Genomic DNA, 20,720 nt, shown 5'->3' with positions numbered 1-20,720 from the left:
TTGAACCCGATTTCCAAATTTACTCACGGGTTATTGTTGAAAAGTCCGAATTTTCAATGGAAGAAGTCAGCGCTCTCCGCCGAATGGCATGCGGCTTCGCTCAGCAGGGGAAGCAGAGAACTCAAGGCACCACGCTTCTCCCCGGCACCCGATCCGTAGCCTTTAAAAAGGCTCCTTCACGAGTCGGGAGGGCGCTAACGGTGCAAGCCGAGTCTCCATGTCCACGGCCTCCGTGGCCGTGGTTTCTAAGGGTCCCCGCATCGCCGGTGCGGTAGAACCCAGCCCCTGCCGAGCAGACTCCCTCCGGAGCTCGGAGGGAGTCCGCCATTCGGCGATGGCGCCAACCCGGAAGTCCGATGCTGTATGGAGTTTTTAGAGCCACTGTGGGGTAGTGATTAGTGTCAGGATAGGACCAGGGAGACAAGCATTCAAAGCCCCACTTAGCCATCGGGCTCACTGGGTGACCTTGGACCAGTCACTGCCTCTAACCTTAACCTACCTTACAAGGTTGTTGTGGGGATTAAGTGAGGAGCAGCAGAACTATGTATGCCACCTTCAGATCCTTAGAGAAAAGATGGGATATAAATATAATCACTCAATCAGTCAATAAACCCAAGGCCTTTCGGCATATATCAATGTTGGGCCTTCATCAGAGGTTGAAATGTAAAGTCGAAACAAACTGCAGAGCTATCTGATAATAGAAGTCAATCTTTTTTCTTTGCTGCCAGGTGATTTGCAACGACTTTAGTCTCTCTCTACACACACACGGCTTACTTTTTTTCCCCTTTTGATGCTGGTTTAGCATCAGATGTGCTGGAAAGGCCCTCCAACCCCATTTCTTCTCCCCCTGCCTTGCTGTATGAAGGGAAGAGGTGCAAAGCCTTGCTGGGTGGGAGGTAGCAGGGCTGCCAGTTGTAGCTGCCAGATGTGGACCATCAGCCAAGTCCAGAGTCTGGGGTGGTCACTCTGTTTCACCTCAACTGTCCACCAGTGATGGCCCTTCTTTTGGGTGGGTGAACAAGCAGCATAAGTCTGTGTAACATACAGTATCCTTCCCTCCCGTTACTTAGAGCAGTCTTTGATATATTAATTCATTAGACTTTCAGAAGTTTATGTACTCGCTGTACAACTAAAGTAGGTGCATTTTACATGTTATGAATGTGTTAGGTCACTTTTGTTTTCCTCAGCAGATTTTCACAATTAGAGACCTGTTTTATCTTTAGCCATAAAGCCAAGAGTACAAACCGCTGAGGGCAAGCATGCAGAAATTCAGATAGATTAGTTAATCAGACGGAATAGTTTTTTCTATTATGCAAGACTTTCCCCAAGTCTAGAGCTGCTCTGTTAACATTTCATTAGATGCTTCGCTCTCTTGGGTAATCCCCTTAATACATAATTTTCTATCCAAGGAGCCTCCCTCGTATGTTGTCTGTGAGGAAATGGGTATGAATATTTCATAAACAAGACAAAGGTGACAGCTAAGGCATTTTAGCTGCTATTAAAACAAAAATTAAAAATAAGGCCAGAAACTTGCCAAGTGCAAATTCTATTAAGGGCTTTGGCACTAGAAATATGTTACAGTTTAATAGATTATGAGGGCAGAAAAAATGTTTGTGTAATGCTTTCAGCGCTTCAAAAAATACCTAAAATACAGTTCTGTATTTAGTATTGATTTCTAGAGGTACCCAGATTACTTTCCCATGGCAGAATTAACAACAAGCAAGGCACAGACATTACTTTTGCCGCTTCAGAATCTGTAGTGAGCAAAACTGACTTCTGATTGTGGAGATCTTGGTGGGTCATAGTTAACATGTCAAACAGCACACTGACAAAATGTCTAGGCAGTAATGCGAATGTGCTGCTTCCGACATCTTCAAGATGCCTGCATAGAGTTCTCTTCCAGGGAGATGAATGATGCATACTCATAAGATAGAAAGTGGGGAATGAGTAGCTTCTGGTATCTTCTCGGCTAACAGTTCAGCATTGGGGTTCTTTTTCTCATTAGGGGCACAAATCTGCTAGTTTGCAGAGGGTACCATTGCTTACTTATAAGGTGTTGCTGAGCTACACACACAACTAGGGAAAGTTTGCAAAGCTTGACATTCTTGTAGGCAAAACATTATACCTGCCATATTTTAAAATGTGGGAGATTTGTTAGGGCATAGTTTTTCCAGAAATGTGTGTTTGAAATCGTATGTATTTTCCCCCCTTGTATCACACTGCTCAGTATTTTTATTAGTCATTTTGTTGATTCAAATCACTCTTCCAAAGCAGGGTTTACCTTGCACATGCCCAGGGCACCTCACGCAAAAGGAAACTTCACAGTGTATAGTTTCAGATTTGTGGCAAGGAAGGAATGCATAGAAAAAAACCTGTCGGAAATAATGCAACAGTGAAAGGGGGAGCAGAGAGCTGGCCTAGGCTAAATGCCATGCCTCACATGCCAGGATTATACTCAGAGGATTTGTGCCCATTTCTGCTTCACAAGGAATGTTGCCAGGCAGAAGAGTTGTTAGTATGCCCATGGTGGGGTTTACTAGCTTCCGCACAGTGTTAGGTGGCTCCTTAACTTTAGAATGAGGAATTTTAAAAAATTTACACAGCATGAAGTGATTGCCGTTCACTGGGTTTCCCTCCCTTTCTCTGGCAAAAATGTGCATTCCATGACCAGGCTAAGTTGAAGAAGAAGCCAATGCAGTTTACTCAGAAGATTAGAGGAGCAGTAAAATGCTATTGCTGATACTATGAATTGCTTAATTTCTTTTTGTTTTGGAGCAATTAGAACGTGGGGAACATGCTGAGGTCCTCTCCTATTCTCACTCTCCTTTGAAGGACCCTTTTATCTATCCACCTTTACTTGCAAAAGGGCCATATATTTATTTAGATGCCTACTATTTTATGAATTGCCACGTGTCTAAAGGCAGTAGTATTATGATGCGGACCCTACAGCATCCCTTTTAAATCTGGTCTAGTCATCCATTTTCATCTACCAAACATAAGAGCTCTACAAGTCTTTCTCGCAAATCCTTGAATGAAATAGCCATGGCTAAATGATCAATGCTGCTTTTCTTTCTTCCTTTCTTTTAGGGGACAGTATCTTTTTAAGAACAAGCCGCCCGATGGGATAGCCCCTCCCAATTCCTTCTACAGAGCACTTTATCCCAAAATTATACAGGATATAGAGGTAAGAGCCAGAAAAAAGGCTATGCAATTGTATGTGAAACCCTCATCTGAGCTCCTTTGTTGTGTGTGAAACCATTCAGATTTCCTGCACAGATGCCAGCCAGTTATAGCTTCCTACTGCATCTACCGTAGAATGAAAGAAAAGCTGAATGTGATAGTGTGTACATATTTGTACACATTTTCCCTCTGAGTCCTGTTATAAAAAAACAATTTAGTAGTCTGTCTTTAAGACACTTAGGAGTCATATGTACCAAATCCATTGATATTTGGTCTCTCCTTCTTTGAAGGGAGTTGAATGTTCAGGCACTTTGATTATACCATCTCACCACAATTAAATCTCAGTGTATTATACCATTTCAGTTCAACTTCCATGATTACACTGAATTAAATTTGGCAACCTTTCCGTTGAAGAAGCATCTCACAGTGTCACATTTGTGATCAAGGGCTGTGCAAAGTTCATCAGAGTAAGTCTTACCGACTCAAACAACTGTTTGAGCTTCTCCAAGTGTCACTGAGACCAAATCAAGGCAACCTGCGTTTTTTACAGTACCCACTGTTGACCTTAATTCTGGAGAAGCTGTTCCAAAGAAAAGAAGAGAATTGCAGCCAGTTCAGCATTCTTGAAGACCACTGAAGGGACAGATACCTGTGGAGCCAACAGTGTGGGGGAAGGGGGAAAACCCACCTAAGGGACAGTCAACACAAGGGGAAATGAACATCCTGGGTTGTATCCAATGTTAGCCCTACGCAGAGTAGACACACTGAAATGAATGGAACTAATTAGCCATGCCCACTAATTTCAGCCATATTCTAGATATCTGGTGCATTTGCTTTCTTTGTAATAACTAGAATCATCTTAGAGGGATTTGAAACTTTATGGAAGCTAGGGATTGGGAAAGTGGCAGGGAGAAGGACTTGTCCCTTTGCTCTGGGACTATCTAATGATAAATGATTTCAGCATCAGAGCTGCTTCTGTTGTCCCGGGAGTCCAGCAGGCTTTATTGGTGCAAAATTTCCATGATGTTTGTTCCACACTTTATAATTGTTTCTCTCTCCCCCAGACAATAGAATCAAACTGGCGGTGTGGAAGGCACAGCTTACAGCGAATCCACTGCCGAAGTGAAACAAGCAAAGGGGTTTATTGTTTACAATATGATGATCAGAAGATAGTAAGTGGCCTCCGAGACAATACCATCAAGGTGAGAGCTCCCCAGTGGGCAATGATTGAACACAAAATCCATTCCCCAGAAGAATGCAGGTGTAACTTCATTTAGAAGGACTAATGCAAGAGAGAAACTGAGAAGGATGAGGTTAATCCTTGTCTTCCTTTCCCTCCCCTCGTGTCCCCCATCAAGTCTGACTATGAATTGCATTGGTTTTCCTCCCTTTCTTCCAAACAAGGAGGATAAATCTATATTATCTGTTTCATTTTCTTGCATTCTGTTCAGTGCTAGCCATGTTATTGGTCCTTCAGTAATTAAAGTCTTCCTGTTCCCTAATGAGAAGGGTAAAGACTATGTTCATATTAAAAACAGAGATATTAAGGATAGTTTATATTGCTCCAAAGTGCCTGTGGAATACAAAGTGCACTGTGTGCCACTTAGAAGAAGTTCTGCTCGCCTTAGTAAATAAAATGCTGTGTTACAGAAAAACAAAAGAGCCAGTCTAGCAATACAATCTGTTTACCTTGTGGTGAAATCCCAAATGTGTGCCCTTTTTGCCTTCCTAGATTTGGGACAAGAATACGCTAGAATGCAAGAGGGTTCTGACTGGGCACACGGGGTCAGTCCTTTGCCTCCAGTATGATGAGCGGGTGATCATCACTGGATCATCGGATTCCACTGTCAGGTAGCTATTTATTTATTGAGAATGTTTATATCCTGCCTTTCTAACAAATACAGGCCTCCAAGGCAGTTTACCCCATAATTAAAACAATCCATTTTAGTGAAAAAATATATAAAAGGCAGAGAATAGAGCCAACAGTCAATAATCAAAAAAATTAAACAGAAAGCAGTTAACCAACCAGATACCTCTAAAAGCTTTTGAAAATTAAGCCTAAAAGTTAACAGTTTGCATGCAGTGTCAAACCATAGTTTGGAATAAATTATATTGAGATTGGGGGATTATATGATGAGTGTCTTGGCTACCATGCTACTCCCTAATTCTCAAGAAGAGGTTGCAAGTAAGAAAGATGGATTTGCTCCACAAGCCCTATTCAAATTCTGCCCTCAAAACAGAAATGGTGGAAGACATGCACAAGGAATGGAAGGCTGTTTCTATAAGTTTTTGTAAAAATAGCCTTCAGAGTCAGCAATTTAAACCCTTGATTCCAGGGTTATCCACACACACACACACACACACACACACACACACACACACACCTGTCCTTGGGAAAAGATAGCTGTCAGCACGTTTTCTTAAGCATACAGATTCTGCTTGCATGAAATATCCAATTAAACTGTTTTTCGTTTAGCAGGAATATTTTAAATTCCTTAATGCCAGCCATTAATATATTATACAATGCTTTTAGCAGGACAAAAGGAATATTTCAAATTGTGGGTGCTACATGACATTTTTTATTGCTCAGGAATTGTTCAAGTCCTGCGGCCTATAAGTTTTTTAAAAAACAGTTATAAGAAAGAGCAGCATATTTGGTTCAGGGGTAATTCAGTGTTGGGAGTAAATTATCCATTTTGGAGGCTTTGCTGATTTGGAATGTGTTAATATGGATTATTTGAAAGCTAAGAAGAGTGAAATGTGCTGAGGAAGGACCTGCCTTTTGAGAAATTTTGCTCTTGTTCTTTTTAGACATGATTTTTAAAACAAAGGTGGAAGCGCTCCGCAAACTAAATTCTGTACTAGTTTAGATGTTGCATTACGCCCACAAGCACAGAAACTCAGCACATGCAGCAGAAGATTTCAGTCCTCAGATCTTCTTTCCCGTTAAATCCTTTTGTTTTGAGGTTCTTGCTTTTTCTTACTCTGTTTGGATATTACAGTGTTAACTTTTGTTTGTTGGACTCCGTAGCTGTGCTGTTGACTAAACCCAAAGGAGGACAGTTTGCTTCAAATTGCAGCCAAGCCCAAGATTCACAGTGTGACACTGAGCAAATTGCACATTTTCTCATTTTCAGTTCCCCATCTGTAAAATGGATATAATAATGTCTTACCACACAAAGTTGCTGGGAGGAAGAATTAGATTCTTATTGAAATACTATTTGAATTTACCAAATTAGGCGGACAGACTTACTTATTTAGCACATCTTTTACAGGAATGTTTGGCATATTTCCCCCTTCTGCTTAATAATGGAAAATCTTAAAACATCTCTCTCCTCCCCTTCTTTTCTCTCTTCTGTCACAAATTCCAGAGTGTGGGATGTAAATACGGGTGAGATGCTGAACACCCTGATCCATCATTGTGAAGCAGTACTGCACCTACGTTTTAATAATGGCATGATGGTGACATGCTCCAAAGATCGGTCCATTGCCGTGTGGGACATGGCCTCCCCAACAGACATCACACTACGAAGGGTACTGGTTGGACACAGGGCAGCTGTCAATGTGGTCGACTTCGATGACAAATACATTGTATCAGCATCGGGGGACAGAACTATTAAGGTGCAAACCATGAAGTCATGATGACATTGGACATTTATTTTATTTATTTATTTTTTGCAATACATTTATACTACCTTCCTATACTGCCTTCATCAGGGGGGCATGGTTCCCTTCTTCACACACACTTTGATTCTCATCATCATGCTGTTAGTGTAGATTGGGCTGAGAGAGTGAGTGACTGGCTTAAGGCCATCCTTTTAGTTTTGTGCCTGAGTGGGAATGTGATCCAGAGCCTCCTAGTCTTTAATCCAACACTCAGACCATCAGACACTGTCTCCCAACAACAATCTATGACTTTCTCATAAACATCCCTCTCCATTATTTCCTTCTGTGTACTTGTGTCTCTCTTACAGGTCTGGAACACAAGTACCTGTGAGTTTGTGCGTACGTTGAATGGCCACAAGCGAGGTATTGCATGTCTACAGTACAGAGACAGACTAGTAGTGAGTGGTTCATCAGATAATACAATCAGGTAAGAAACACAACAGTTACCTGAACAGCATGCTGCCTCTCTCAGAGCCAAACCATACATTACACATCAGTGTTTGCAGTCTTCTCAAACGGCCATTTTTTCACAAAATGCCAATTTGAGACAAAGCAGTGGTGAAGGTGTTCTTAAACATGTTCTTGTCTGTTCCCACTCCAAAGGCCCTGCTCCAGCACCTTATCGTTTAAAAAGAAGCAGTCAGTATTAGACTAATGTTGCATGCAATTGTAATGTGCTCTTTAGCACATCCACGTGCCCTCTACTTATTAAACTGAGATTGTACTGCTTCTGATTGCAGTTGAAAGATTGCACTTCTCAGTTCTCCCCTGCATACAAAACACAATAAGCTTTTTTCCTTTAAAAACAAACAAATTAGTATAGCAGATAGAGGCCTGTTCCTTTGTCCTGTTGTTGTTGTTTTTTTAAATAAAAAATAAAAAAAATTGGGGGAAGATGGTTCGTTATTATTTTTGGTTAAATGTAGGGGAGCATTCAAGACAGGTATCCCTCACCTGCACTTTGAAGTGATGTGGCTCACACTAGCCCTTCAGGATTATAGCACTTTACTCTGTGGTGTATGTAAACCAGGCCTCATTGTTACTAAATAAGGTTTTAAAAAGGCAGGGGGTGCCATATACCTAGAAATGTCAAGATTCGCCAAAAATCTGAGTTCAAAATGAATTCAATATATATTTATTTAATTCACATAATACAGCTGAATTAAATATTTGAGGTCTTGCCAAGGGTATCTTAGAAAGAGCAGTCATAAGGAACCAAGAAAGGAGGCTAATGCACAAATTTGGGGAAGTGCTTTGGATTCAAGAGAAAGTAACTATGAGGCAACACTTCTGTCTTGGTTTTTTATCATTTTCAACTTTTTCTCTTTAGCTACCAGGAACAGAAATTTCTCAGCTTTGTAGAATTTTCAAAAATCAAAAGTCTGCACTCTCTTCCATGTATTCTTAAAATGGCCACAGCCGAGTAAAACTTGTGTTCTAAAATGCTTCTGTAAGAAGGAAAAGCTTTTGTCGTTGCCTCAGTTTTCCAGAGTTTAAAGCTTCCAAATCATCAATGAGCAAAGATAATCCATTTATAGTACTACATATAGTTTTATTTTCCATAAATAGTTATCTCCTTTTTTAACACAGCTGCTATTTAGATTTTTGTATTCTGCAAGAGCTAAAAGCAAACAGTAATAATTGTTTAACTTCTCAAAATGTAATATGTGAGAAGCACTGGCACAGACTGTTATAAAGGCTGCTCCCCTTTATGGGTTGTGTCTCTGCTTAGAAGAGTTGGATTTGCAACAAGAGGTTTTTAATCCAACCCCAAAACAGTGCTGGGGTTTTGCCAACCAAGATTTTCTCATGGTGCTTAGCCTCAGGCACCATTTGTAACAGGTGGCCTGGACTCATGGAGTCTGCTTGCTGTCCCTTGGTTGGAAATGTTCTAAGCAGTGATCCATTCCATAATAGAATGAACTGTGTATTTTTGCATTGGATGAAATTTGACAGTTTTTAGAGGGCAAAGTATAATAATATCATTGAAAGCCATTGATTGGGCAAAAAAAATGAGAGGCACAAATACAAGATGGGTGACACCTGGCTTGAGAGCAGTACATGTGAAAAGGATCTAGGAGTCTTGGTTGACCACAAACTTGACATGAGCCAACAGTGTGACGCGGCAGCTAAAAAAGCCAATGCAATTCTGGGCTGCATCAATAGGAGTATAGCATCCAGATCAAGGGAAGTAATAGTGCCACTGTATTCTGCTCTGGTCAGACCTCACCTGGAGTACTGTGTCCAGTTCTGGGCACCACAGTTCAAGAAGGACACTGACAAACTGGAACGTGTCCAGAGGAGGGCAACCAAAATGGTCAAAGGCCTGGAAACGATGCCTTATGAGGAACGGCTAAGGGAGCTGGGCATGTTTAGCCTGGAGAAGAGGAGGTTAAGGGGTGATATGATAGCCATGTTCAAATATATAAAAGGATGTCACGTAGAGGAGGGAGAAAGGTTGTTTTCTGCTGCTCCAGAGAAGCGGACACGGAGCAATGGATCCAAACTACAAGAAAGAAGATTCCACCTAAACATTAGGAAGAACTTCCTGACAATAAGAGCTGTTCGACAGTGGAATTTGCTGCCAAGGAGTGTGGTGGAGTCTCCTTCTTTGGAGGTCTTTAAGCAGAGGCTTGACAACCTTATGTCAGGAGTGCTCTGATGGTGTTTCCTGCTTGGCAGGGGGTTGGACTCGATGGCCCTTTTGGTCTCTTCCAACTCTATGATTCTATGATTGGTCAGAACTGAGCAAGTAGGAAGTGCTATCTTCCTATACTCTTCTGTGTACCTCATCCGTACTCATTTAAAGCTACACAAGTTGTTCTTTTTGTGAACTATGGTGATGAGTTGCCTCTATAGCCATGAGCTGCTTCATGGTTCAATCATCTTGTCAATGCAAATATTTGTGCACTTGCTTAAAGGGTTTCTTCCGTTCATGTGCTCTTCTTTCCTGCAAGAAATGAAGTGTCAGCCCAATCCTCATTCTTTTTTAATCGAAAGCTTTGGTCATAGCAGTGTGAGCACCGACTCACATGGACAGTGCATTGACAATCTGCTTTTTAAATTGTCCTCAGCAACAATTCAAGCAAGACAAAAGTTGCCATACTCCTAAAGCTATACAGTTTAGTGAGTGTGCAGATATTAAAAAATGGGTAAAGGATCCCTCTTAATCAGACCAACAGAGCTCATTCAAATTAATGGTATCATCTTTCCTCATCCGTTGTGCATAATTCTCCGGGTCCAAGGTCAAATGTATGGAATCACTGTGTGTCCAAATAAAGATACAAAACAAAGAAACAATTCCTTTCATTAAGGGACTTAAGAGGCTGGTAATTGACTAGTGTAGCTTTTAGAGAAAGCTAGTTACTGAAGGTAATTGCAGTAACATGAGTAATGAAAACAAACAAGTCAGGGTACTGCAGCAGACAATTTAAATGAGAGACATGGGGAATTGTAAGGGGACAGTTGAAGCCATTAACCAATTATCACCTTCACTCAACAGCTGCATTCTATTTAACGCCTTGTAAAGATCAAAAGATTTGCAAATAACACCATAGCTTTGCTTGGGGGGGGGGAACCAGGACACACATACATTTGGGGGGTTGGGGGTGCCTTCATGGTATGGCTAAACAAAAGATAAGACAAACCTTGTTTTGAGAAAATTTTAAGTTTAAATGAGTTTAACCTTGGATCCAGCACTCTACTGTCCACCGCTTCCATAAGAAATAGCAGCATCAAAGACAAATCTAAAAAGCATAAAATTCGGAAAGCACAAACATCGACAGTAATCCAAACAGGAAATAGTTAAACTCTGCAGAGCTTGAAAAAGTAACCACAAATACTACACACAGTAATAACCAACAAATATAAATGTCAATATGGTAATAAATTTAAAGAGGAATACAATTACTTTTATGCTTACACTGAATAAAATCCTTGTGCTGGAATTTTTGCAGTGGTTGGCAACATATCTCAGCAGAATGCAGGTTAGGTGCACAGTTGGCCCATAAGTTCCCAAAGATCTGTTTTCAAAACTGGCTTGGGGTGGCTGTTTCTCCCATCCTCCTCTCCTGTATTTTCAGTGTAGAGTGTAAACTACCTGCACACAAACTATCTTTTGTGTTCTGTGCAGCAATTCACATTTGGTCAGTGGGTAATCACAAAAGGTTTAGCATCAACACTGTGGAATGAAGTAGGATTATTTCAAATAGCAACTGTAACCAATAGGTGGGAAACCTATTGTGATATTGTCATTCCTATATAATTGTAACTCGGATGAACAAGCATAGGGCCCAGCAAAACCTTCATGACAAAAAATTATGTGAATGGCTTCACAAATTACTGTGCAGTTTTCTTTTGGAGGTGATAGGGGGTGACACTGTTTAAATTTGCCTATATCATGTGCTCTTTCCACACAGAAAAGCGAGGACATTTTTCACCTTCTGTTAGCAACCGCTTTGTCAGTGTAATGTGAAACATGCTTTAATTGACTGAGGCATTTCCTGTTTAATCAGAAGAAAAAAACTGCTGCCTATGGGTTAAGCTAGATGTTACAGCAGTAGAGAGGCACATGTGTAATAGTTATCCCACATTCATACCATACATTTAGGGCACTATGTTAGCACTTTAAACAGTCATGACAGTCTCCTAACAAATACCCATATTTAGTGCATTTTGGTAAACTGTTTTCAGAGGTTACCAAGATGTGTTGAGAAGTGCCAGGTTTTTTCTAGGAAGTTAACATTTCAGATGCAATGTGAAGGAAATATGTTTCTGGTAACCACCTGATTTTCTTCTATAGCAAAGCCAGCTCACAGGAAGGATTTAATTTTTTCTGCAACAAGCAATCTTATCTCTTCAAGTTGACACGGCCCCTATCTCCATGCTATCTATAATTTGTTGTCTCTTATGTAGCCCAAACAACATTCAGGCAGTAATTCAGAGATAGCACTACTACTCATAAACGTACAGTATTGGAAATGAAAATAGTAGAGTTTCACATTGAAATTTGTAATTTTCTAGATACAAAATGTGAATTTAGGAAGAAATTGGGAGCTTCTTCAGAGTTCTCCCATTCCTGGATAAATAGGCAGGTTCGATTTGCAATTTGTATTTCCAAAACATTTTTCTATGGCAATTGCATAATGATTGTTTGCCTTGTCTTCTAGGTTATGGGACATTGAATGTGGGGCATGTTTGCGAGTTCTGGAAGGCCACGAAGAGCTGGTGAGATGTATTCGCTTTGATACCAAGAGGATAGTCAGTGGAGCCTATGATGGGTGAGAATTTATTATTAATTTATTAATTAAATTTCTATCCTGCCTTTCATCCAAGGATCACAGAGCAGTTTGCAAATTTAGTGATGAAATAGAGCTGTCTAGAGTCTCTCTCCCACCCACCCCAAACTGACTGTTACCCTGAAGGCTAGAAAATTAGAACTGCCTTACTCTGACAGATCCAGTGCTTCACTGAGCAAGTAACCTGTATGCAATTTGGATTTTTAGAAGAAAGAGAGAATCAATTTTCCCCATTCAGCATTACAAATATAAAATGCAAGAAGAACAGATACCAGTAGTATTTAAAGGAGGAGATATTAAAATACATTGCAGGTTCTGCAAAGACAACCACTTATAGTAGCAATCAAATTTGCTTTCCTGCTGGCCTCATTTGGATAAGTGGAAGGTAGAATTTGCTTATAAAAGTCCCATTAACAGGACCTAAAATAAAAGACATGCTTGGTGAGGTAAACACTACTTGGATTCACCAAATTATGCATGGTATCACTATTACTGAAGTCATATCACAGTACAATACAGTGGTACCTCGCAAGACGAATGCCTCGGAAGACGAAAAACTCGCAAGACGAAAGAGTTTTTCGTTTTTTGAGTTGCTTCGCAAGACAATTTTCCCTATGGGCTTGCTTCGCAAGACGAAAACGTCTTGCGAGTTTGTTTCCTTTTTTAAAAAAACCGCTTGAAGAGGTGCAGTTGCGACTGACCATGCTCCGCAAGACGAAAAACATCGCAAGACGAAGAGACTCGCGGAACAAATTAATTTCGTCTTGCGAGGCACCACTGTACAGTGTAACAGTTATCATTCCTTCTATTATAATTGATGTCACCTCTTTAGTTTTAATTTATCTTTATGCTAACCATACGCTTCCCATTAAGATCTGTTATCTTCATATCAACCATACTACCTCCAGCCAACACAAGAGAAAACAGCAAAGCCAAGTTGCAAGAACAGATGCACATCTATTTTTTTCTCCATGAAGTAGATTGATCAGCTGAGATGGATTAATAACTCAGTTTTTTTATATCATGTAGTGCTCGCACTTACTTTTTAATGAAACTCTGGTTCTTCCTTCTTTTTCGTGCCACCAGGAAAATTAAGGTGTGGGATCTGGTAGCTGCCCTGGACCCTCGTGCCCCTGCTGGAACCCTCTGCCTGCGCACTCTTGTGGTAAGAGCTTTTGATTGATCTCGGGTGGGAGGGAATATATTTACCTAGTATTAATACATAATAAAACTTCACCTGGATTGTCAAATGAGAGTTAGACTAAAATATGCTCCTCCTTAGCCATGCCACCAAATCTAATCCATTAAAGAATGCTGCTTTGTGTAAGCTTGCATCATATGCAAAAGAAGTCCTAATATAGGTTTGTCTTGAATTTGCCTTGCCTTAAAACTATGCCTTAAAATGGAGAATAAGCAGAATACAAAGACTCTAATGGTGACATTGAGCTTGTCTGCTCTGTGGCAAATGTGTCCATTGTTGTAGCAATGCAGTTGTGCTTTTTCCAAACTAATTCACACGGTATAGGCCAGCTCAACTCCTTCTGCCTGATATATATCTAAATACAGTTGTGCTGCTGTATAGAGAACATAGGACCCAGAGGATAAGTGAAAAAGCAGCCACCTTGTTTCATTGTTCTGATCCTAGAGGACCAAATATATGAAGTGGTGTAGAATTCATTAAGCCTTAATGAGGTGCTGGGGGAGTCAGTGCTCATTACCCCTGAGTGACTATGTTCACACTTCAGCTGAGACTGACTTGTGAATCCTGCTGCTCGTGGCTAAACCACCACTGTAAACAAACCCTAAGATTTCACTGCCTCATTAAAGTTGTGTCTGATACTCTTACCTTCAAAAGGGTGAGCAGAAACAGGCAAGTTTTAGGTGCTTGCAAACTGGGGAAATGTAACATTTGCTGTTTTGCTGCATCTCCTCAGGATCTAAAATTAAACCTGTCTCTGCAATGAATGCAGCATAGTGTGTGCTGTTTTATTTTCCATTTCCAGATGATAAGAGGAAAGGCCACATAATAAATACTCATTTCACATAAGAGAGTAAGAAATGCTCTGCTGGATCAGAACAAGGATTTGTCTAGTCCAGCATCCTGTTTTCACCAGTGGCCAGCCAGATTGGACTAGAATGGCCACAAATGGGACAAAAAGCAACAACTAACTTTTCTAAGTGCCCTCCTCCCTCAAGTATTCCCAGCTTCTGGAATTTAGAGGTTGAACATGAGTGCAAACCTTTTCCTGATTTTTTCACAGAAATGGTTTGTTAGGTAATGAAAGGACTGCTTGTTTGTGCAGTTGGTTCTTTAGGAGGAGGTATATACTTCTGTATTAAAACCTCACATTTCTGTAATCAGAAACATACAGTGCTAAGATCACAGCAACCCTTAATGCTTCTGAATTTGACTTGTCTCCCTTTCCCCATCCAGGAGCACTCCGGCAGAGTTTTCCGGCTCCAGTTTGACGAATTTCAAATAGTTAGCAGCTCGCATGATGACACCATCCTCATCTGGGACTTCCTGAATGATCCAGCTACCCAAGCAGAATCTAACCGCTCCCCTTCCAGAACATACACTTACATCTCCAGATAAATAGCACTACACTGTACCTCACACTTGCACAGGTAAAACAACAACAACAACACGTTAATGCAGCAGGTAGGCTGCATGGTGGATAGACATGATTTGTGAATGGAGGTTTTGCTGGTTCCTTAACTGAGAGTATTACTGAAAGCCACTGCAGATAAAGGGGTGATTCTGTCCTTTGGCTTCTCAGAACTTCCTTGCCTGTAGGAGCATTAGGAAGAAATAGCCATGTAACTGCAGTGGACCAAGAATGAATTAATTTAAATGAGCACAAGCTGAGGAGAGAACGAAACTGAAGTTTGTAATGAAGAACCACTTCTTACTCTAGCAGTCTACCTGGGAGGTGCAATTTTTCTATCTCAGCCAAGGATCAGAAACAAGTGATCAGGAAACAGGAAGAAATGTTGTGATCTTTTGTGAGGTTCCTCAAGTGCTCAACCGTCACCCGTACTTTTGAAATATCAGAGTGCTCCATCGAGTTTCCTGGGCACTCCAATCAGCGCCTTGCCACTTCTCAGCACTACTGCCATCTGCAACAGAAACAATGTGGAGGTGCTGTCACGGTCTCTCCCCAACAGAATTTGGGTTTTCCCTCCTTGCCACCACCACCTGTCCTACAAGATGAACGTTAACAATAACTTGAGAAACAGATCACATACACAGGCTGAGGGTTCACCCCCCCCAACAAAGATGTATCCATTCTGAAAAATCTAGATTGCCTATAATCATCTTTTGATGGTTTATAAAATTTCATTAGCAAAAATGTGGATGACAAATAGTTCTTGTCTTTTCTTTCCTAGGACTCATTTAAGCTGCGATATTTAAATTACCTGCCAATGCCAGGGCAAAAGAATTATCCACATAACAGATATAACTGAAGAGAGAGGCTCTCAGACACACTTCTGGAACCAAGTCAGCGCATGGTTGATCTCGGACAAGGTCTTCTCAGCGCAGCTGACTGCTCAAGTGCTGCTATATCAGAAGATTCCTTTTATCTTTCCTGAATGACTGATGTGTTACACCTCCCCTCTTCACACACTTCTCCCTCCCATCTCCTCTCTTGTCCTGAGTGCAGATGTCCTATAAATATATTTAACATGTTGCCAGAATTTCTTGCTTTGCTCTTAAGCAGAAAAATCCTTGCCACCATTCGTTCCCATGGGAGAATCACCTTGTGATGTGTTGGTAGGTGGGGAACAGCAGGCTGATGCCTCTACCTTTGGGGACTTGTGATAAGGACGCATCTACTTTTCTGTAGATGGGCCTTGGACTTTAAAGGAGGGCCAACTTGATGCCAAATGAAGGCCCCGGTGGCCAGAAACCAATCGGGAGAAAATGATGAAGTCTAAATAATTTCAGCTAAGCCCTCTGCAGTTAGTCACTTGTCTAAAATCTTCATCCGGCGGATGCCAGTAAATGAAAGGTGAAGCCTTCTTCTGCCAAAGTCTAATTTACTTAAGAGGTGAGACTTACTGGTGACCACATTGGTGATGGGCAGTATTTCTGCTGTCAATATATTTCCATGTTCTTCTTCCTTCCCTCCCCACATGGTGCAGTATTGCACCTCTGCTCCTCGCCCCCCCCCCCCCGGAAGAAGAGTATGGTATCAAAAGTATCAACCACCCTATTCCCTCAGCACTCAGCCAAGACTTCAGACTTTTCCTGTTAACCTGATTGTGTCATTATTCGTTGGCTGGCATTTGTGCTTTGTTGCCATACTCTGTTAGAAGGGAACTCCTGAAAGAACGGGAGATTCTGATGACTCCACATCTTAGTCTGTAAGCTGCAAGGTCATTTTGTGGTGGATAATAGTAGAGGAGAACAGTGGAGGGGTCTTAGCTAGGGACAGAAAAGACCAAAAGCAAATCTGTCCTATGGTACTACATAACCCCCCCATCGTTGTGTGGGAATAGCATAACGCTTGTCTCCTACAAGGAAGGGTTAACTTCTTTGGCCAAGATTTAAATTTGGAAGTTAGGGGGAAAGAGCTTCACTTTTATGCTGCTAAGCAGGTCCCCCTCTGTGGCCTGTCTCCTCTTCATTCACTTGGGAGTAGCCATTTCCCCACAGTGAAGTTTGGTATTTGCCATGGCGGGCTCAGAAAGTCAGTGGAAACTAAGAATGAATGGGCAGCTGGTTCTGTCCTGTAGTTCTCTACTCTGGTTCAAAAGTGAGAGTTTTGTGCAAGTGCTCTGCCTTACCCAGGGATTCTCAGCCTGCGTATCATCCAGGGCTGCATTAGCACCAAAGGCATAGTCAGAAGTATTTGTTCTCTTGGGGTGGGGATAAACATGCTGATCTTGGTCTGCTTTTCTTTTTTAAGTGTTTCTTTGAGAAAAGGCAAAGGAAGTCACAGCTGCAGCTAGAAGGCTTTCCTTAACTGTACTATCCTTCAGAGTATGAAAAAGGTTGCCTTGCACACTGAATTGCAAAGCAAGATGGAAAACGAGAGACAGATTGCCACATACTAGTTCTTCATTATGTTTGAAAGCTCACTGTCGCCCCAGCCCTGTTTCATCACTATTACTCGGATTCCATTTATACTTTGTAGTACAGTATTGACAATGTGTGGAACAGGACTGTAGATCCACTACAACTGGAGCATCAACAGGTTATTTTCTCTTGCTCGCTGGCAGAGCTGTGAGATCAGTATTTCCTCCCGTGTGTGTGTGTGTGTGTGTGTGTGTGTGTGTGTAGGGAAGTGTCTTTGGCGGTGGCTCTGTCAAGCACATAGGGGGGTTGTTTCTGTTATGTGGAGTTGGAGATCAGATAAGAGACAATGTCATTTCTGGTGCAGCCTTTCCTTATTGTCATAACCCTTCTCTTCCCTGCTCTTGTTCCCAAACACACCTAACTGCTTTGGGGCTTTAAAACAAACAAACAAACATGGTACTGGAGAATTAATTCTAATGTATAAAACCTGTCACCAAGGGGAAAGTAGTGAGGTTTTTTCCTGTTAAGTCATTTCAAGGAAGAAGCTGAAATGGTGCTTTTCCAATAGAAGGAGGGCCCACCATGCCTTGGCATGGAGAAAGGCCACTGCAAAAAGCAAGACCTCCCTCCAACTTCTACCCCACTCAAGTTGCGTGAAGTTTACAGCCTTCAGCCTCCTGCATCTCCAACCATTTGGGGAGGGCTTTGTTCTTCACTGGAAGAGAAAGGCTCTAAAGCATCTCCGTACATGGACATTTCAAGGGTTAATTTGATATGGGTAATTCCAAATGGATCTGATGCGAAAGCTGAAAAGGGAATTTTAATGACGTTTCTGAAGAGGGGCTGAGCCCTAATATCTTTCTTTGCAATGAAATGCTAACTTGGAATTGCTAATCACAAATGGCCTTGCCTTTCACTGGTGTGGAGCGGAGAGCTCCACAGGCAGGTATTTACAGAAGGAAAAGCAGCGCACAACTGGCTCTGAGCCATAGGAGAGAACCTTGCTGTAAAACTCTGCATTTCTAACCCTAGAGCAATTGAGTAGTTTAAATAACATAAGCTCAGCCTGGGCACCCAGCTGAATACGTAGCATAGGAAACCCCCCCCCCTGCAGCAACGCTAAGCCACTTTCACCGTTCCTGATTAGGCTTCTGAACAAGTTGGACCTTTTGATGACTATTTTAAGACTTTATGCTTGCTTCTGAAATTAGAAGATGGGAGAGAGACCCTGCTGCCGCCAGCAAAAAACAAACCTATTTTGACTTCATAAAAGAAAAGGAGAGTGGTACATATGTGTGTTCCCCTTCTCTGGGTTCATATATGAATCTGCCAGTTTGAACTCATGTGATTGGTACCTCTCCAAATGAGGTCTTCTGGTCCTGGGGGTCTTTTCCCTTCCATGCTATGCTCAGACATGTTTAGGAGTTAACAGTGTTATCAAAAGAAGTGACTACTTGTGTGCTCTTTTCTGCTGTTGCTTCATACCAGGAAGGAACTATTCGATATAGGAGGGTAGGAGGAACATTCAGTAGTTTTTAGTTACAAAGGCTTATACGGCTTGCATGCCTTCCCAAATTCTCTTGGATTTGGGAAGAAAGAATTGGGGAAACTCTAGGGGGCACAAGGCACATATATGGTCCCTAAGTGGCCTACATATATGATGCATTTTAACAATGCTGAGCTGTGCCCTAATCCATTGCTCTTCCTTTAATCAAGTGGTCAAATAGGGGGGTTTGGGGGGGAGGGGTTTCCCTGAAGAAGGAAGCCTTTTGGATTTTTCCTCAAGCTGCAGTTCTGGGTAAATCTCCTTTTTCTGAAATCAATCTTACATATCCAGCTGAGAGTGAGCCAACTGGTTGTGGAAGCACAATTCTCACTTTAGGCCATCATGTCCTGGGCAGTTTCCACTTGGGTTTAAATGCTGCATCCTGGGAACTGCATGCTCTGGAAGCAACACTTCTGTATTGTAAGTCACCCTCTGCATCTTTCTGATTTATAACATGGCTGCTGGAATAAAACATGGGTGCAGCCCATGCTTTATTTATAGGCTCCCCTTCAGAATTGTGATTGACTAGTCCTCAATCTGCTTGTTAAAATCAGAGCTCTTTTCAGGACTGCAGCATCCTATATCATGGGCATAGTTATACATTATATCTTTGGTCTGCAAAATGCAATTGGGCTGTAGCACACGAATTTAGGTCTTCTAAAGTGGCATTAATCATACAGAGATTTACAATTAGTGACCTTTCAGTGATGCAAGGTATGCTTAGGATGTAGACCTTTGACAAATCAACAATAACCTTCACAATGGAAAATAACTATGAGGTTAGCCCCATTAAGAAACCATTATTACCTGGCTCTAGAGCTCATGCAAATTCACTGATCTACAGACACCACTCTAGATGCAGAAATGCTTTCCCTAAAGCGATACTCAGCTTTTCTGGAGAAAGTGTAAGTAGTGGTCTGTTCTGTAGGTCTACTTGTGTACATTAAAAACTAAAATTCACTGTTCAATGCAAATCAGTAAAACACCCAAATTCACTTAATTTGTATTGATTTGCATGCTTTCTTCTGAACTCTGCATTTGGGCACTTGCACAAGATCAAATGGACAATGAAAGTTTGGACAGGCAAGAGGGTTGTGAAAAGCTGTATGAGTGTGAGCGAAACAAGGTTGCAAGGGTAGGCTTCAAGAAACTAAAGCTTCAGGTTTTGACCTGAGCATTTCACAATGGTTCTTGCATGATTTCAAATGTATTTTCACTATAATGAGGGCTAGAAACTTGCTTTTTAAAAAGGGAAGCTGGGATTCTCAGGAATCTAATATGCATAAATCATTGTTGTGCACGCTGCCCAATCTATGATGCCCAAAGCAGATGCTTTAGCAGAAAGGCACAGAGGACCATTTTCTAAATACTCCATGTTTATTTTCTCCATGTTATTGGCTGCCTTTGCTGGTTAAAGCAGAGCTTTTTTCCTCCTTATCTCTCTGGGACTAAAATGGTCATAGATGGTCAAAAAAATTCACTTCCAAATTATGAATTTAGGCTGAGTAGGGAAAAGTAAGGTAGCTGTTGATCCATACAAGAGGAAATGCTCACAATATAAATTGCTAATTCTAATATCTTTTTGTACAGCACGTTAGTGTGGGGGTTGCAAGTTTAAAATCTGGCAAAATTGAATTGGCTCTTATGACAATTTATTCTCTTAACAGCTTGCTGCTCCTTTGAAAGCAAACACCCACTAGACCAGTGCATGCCTTTAGCAACTGCAGGAAGCTCAGATAACTGTGGGCACAGAAGGTTAAAAAGAAAGCACATGATCTCTTATTTTTATTTGTAACTCTGCTCTCATTTGTAACTCTGCTCTCTTTGTTCTCTAGATTCTAAAAGTAATGAGTGCTTTGGAATTTTTGTGATTATGTTCTGGTGATGTGTAGCTAACGTACTAATGTTCACTTGAGCTAGGGTCATGGTAATGTGTGGTTTTTTTAAGAAAAAATATTTTAACTGTTCAGAAGATAACTTAAATACAATTATAAGATTAAGCTGTGAA

At 41.3% G+C, this 20,720-nt stretch overlaps 1 protein-coding gene across 13 annotated transcripts in view; it reads left to right on the top strand.

The window, feature by feature from the left end:
• Window positions 1–20,720, top strand: part of BTRC (beta-transducin repeat containing E3 ubiquitin protein ligase) — a 134,698-nt gene extending 113,978 nt beyond the window's left edge. For 12 of the 13 annotated variants that reach the window (XM_083615334.1, XM_083615339.1, XM_083615337.1 and 9 more), the window contains 9 exons: window positions 3,088–3,184; window positions 4,245–4,382; window positions 4,913–5,031; window positions 6,552–6,801; window positions 7,155–7,273; window positions 12,015–12,125; window positions 13,230–13,308; window positions 14,578–14,771; window positions 15,534–20,720. In XM_083615334.1, coding sequence (XP_083471460.1) covers window positions 3,088–3,184; window positions 4,245–4,382; window positions 4,913–5,031; window positions 6,552–6,801; window positions 7,155–7,273; window positions 12,015–12,125; window positions 13,230–13,308; window positions 14,578–14,739 — 1,075 coding nt within the window. In that variant the 3' untranslated portion in view covers window positions 14,740–14,771; window positions 15,534–20,720. The remainder of the gene's footprint in view (window positions 1–3,087; window positions 3,185–4,244; window positions 4,383–4,912; window positions 5,032–6,551; window positions 6,802–7,154; window positions 7,274–12,014; window positions 12,126–13,229; window positions 13,309–14,577; window positions 14,772–15,533) is intronic. The other variant, XR_014548595.1, reaches the window with a different exon arrangement.

The sequence above is a fragment of the Podarcis filfolensis genome (assembly GCF_964270895.1).
Source record: "Podarcis filfolensis genome assembly, chromosome: 5".
Lineage (NCBI taxonomy): Eukaryota > Metazoa > Chordata > Lepidosauria > Squamata > Lacertidae > Podarcis > Podarcis filfolensis.
The sequence above is the reverse complement of the archived record's forward strand: the minus strand, read 5'-3'. Positions and strand labels throughout refer to the sequence as shown.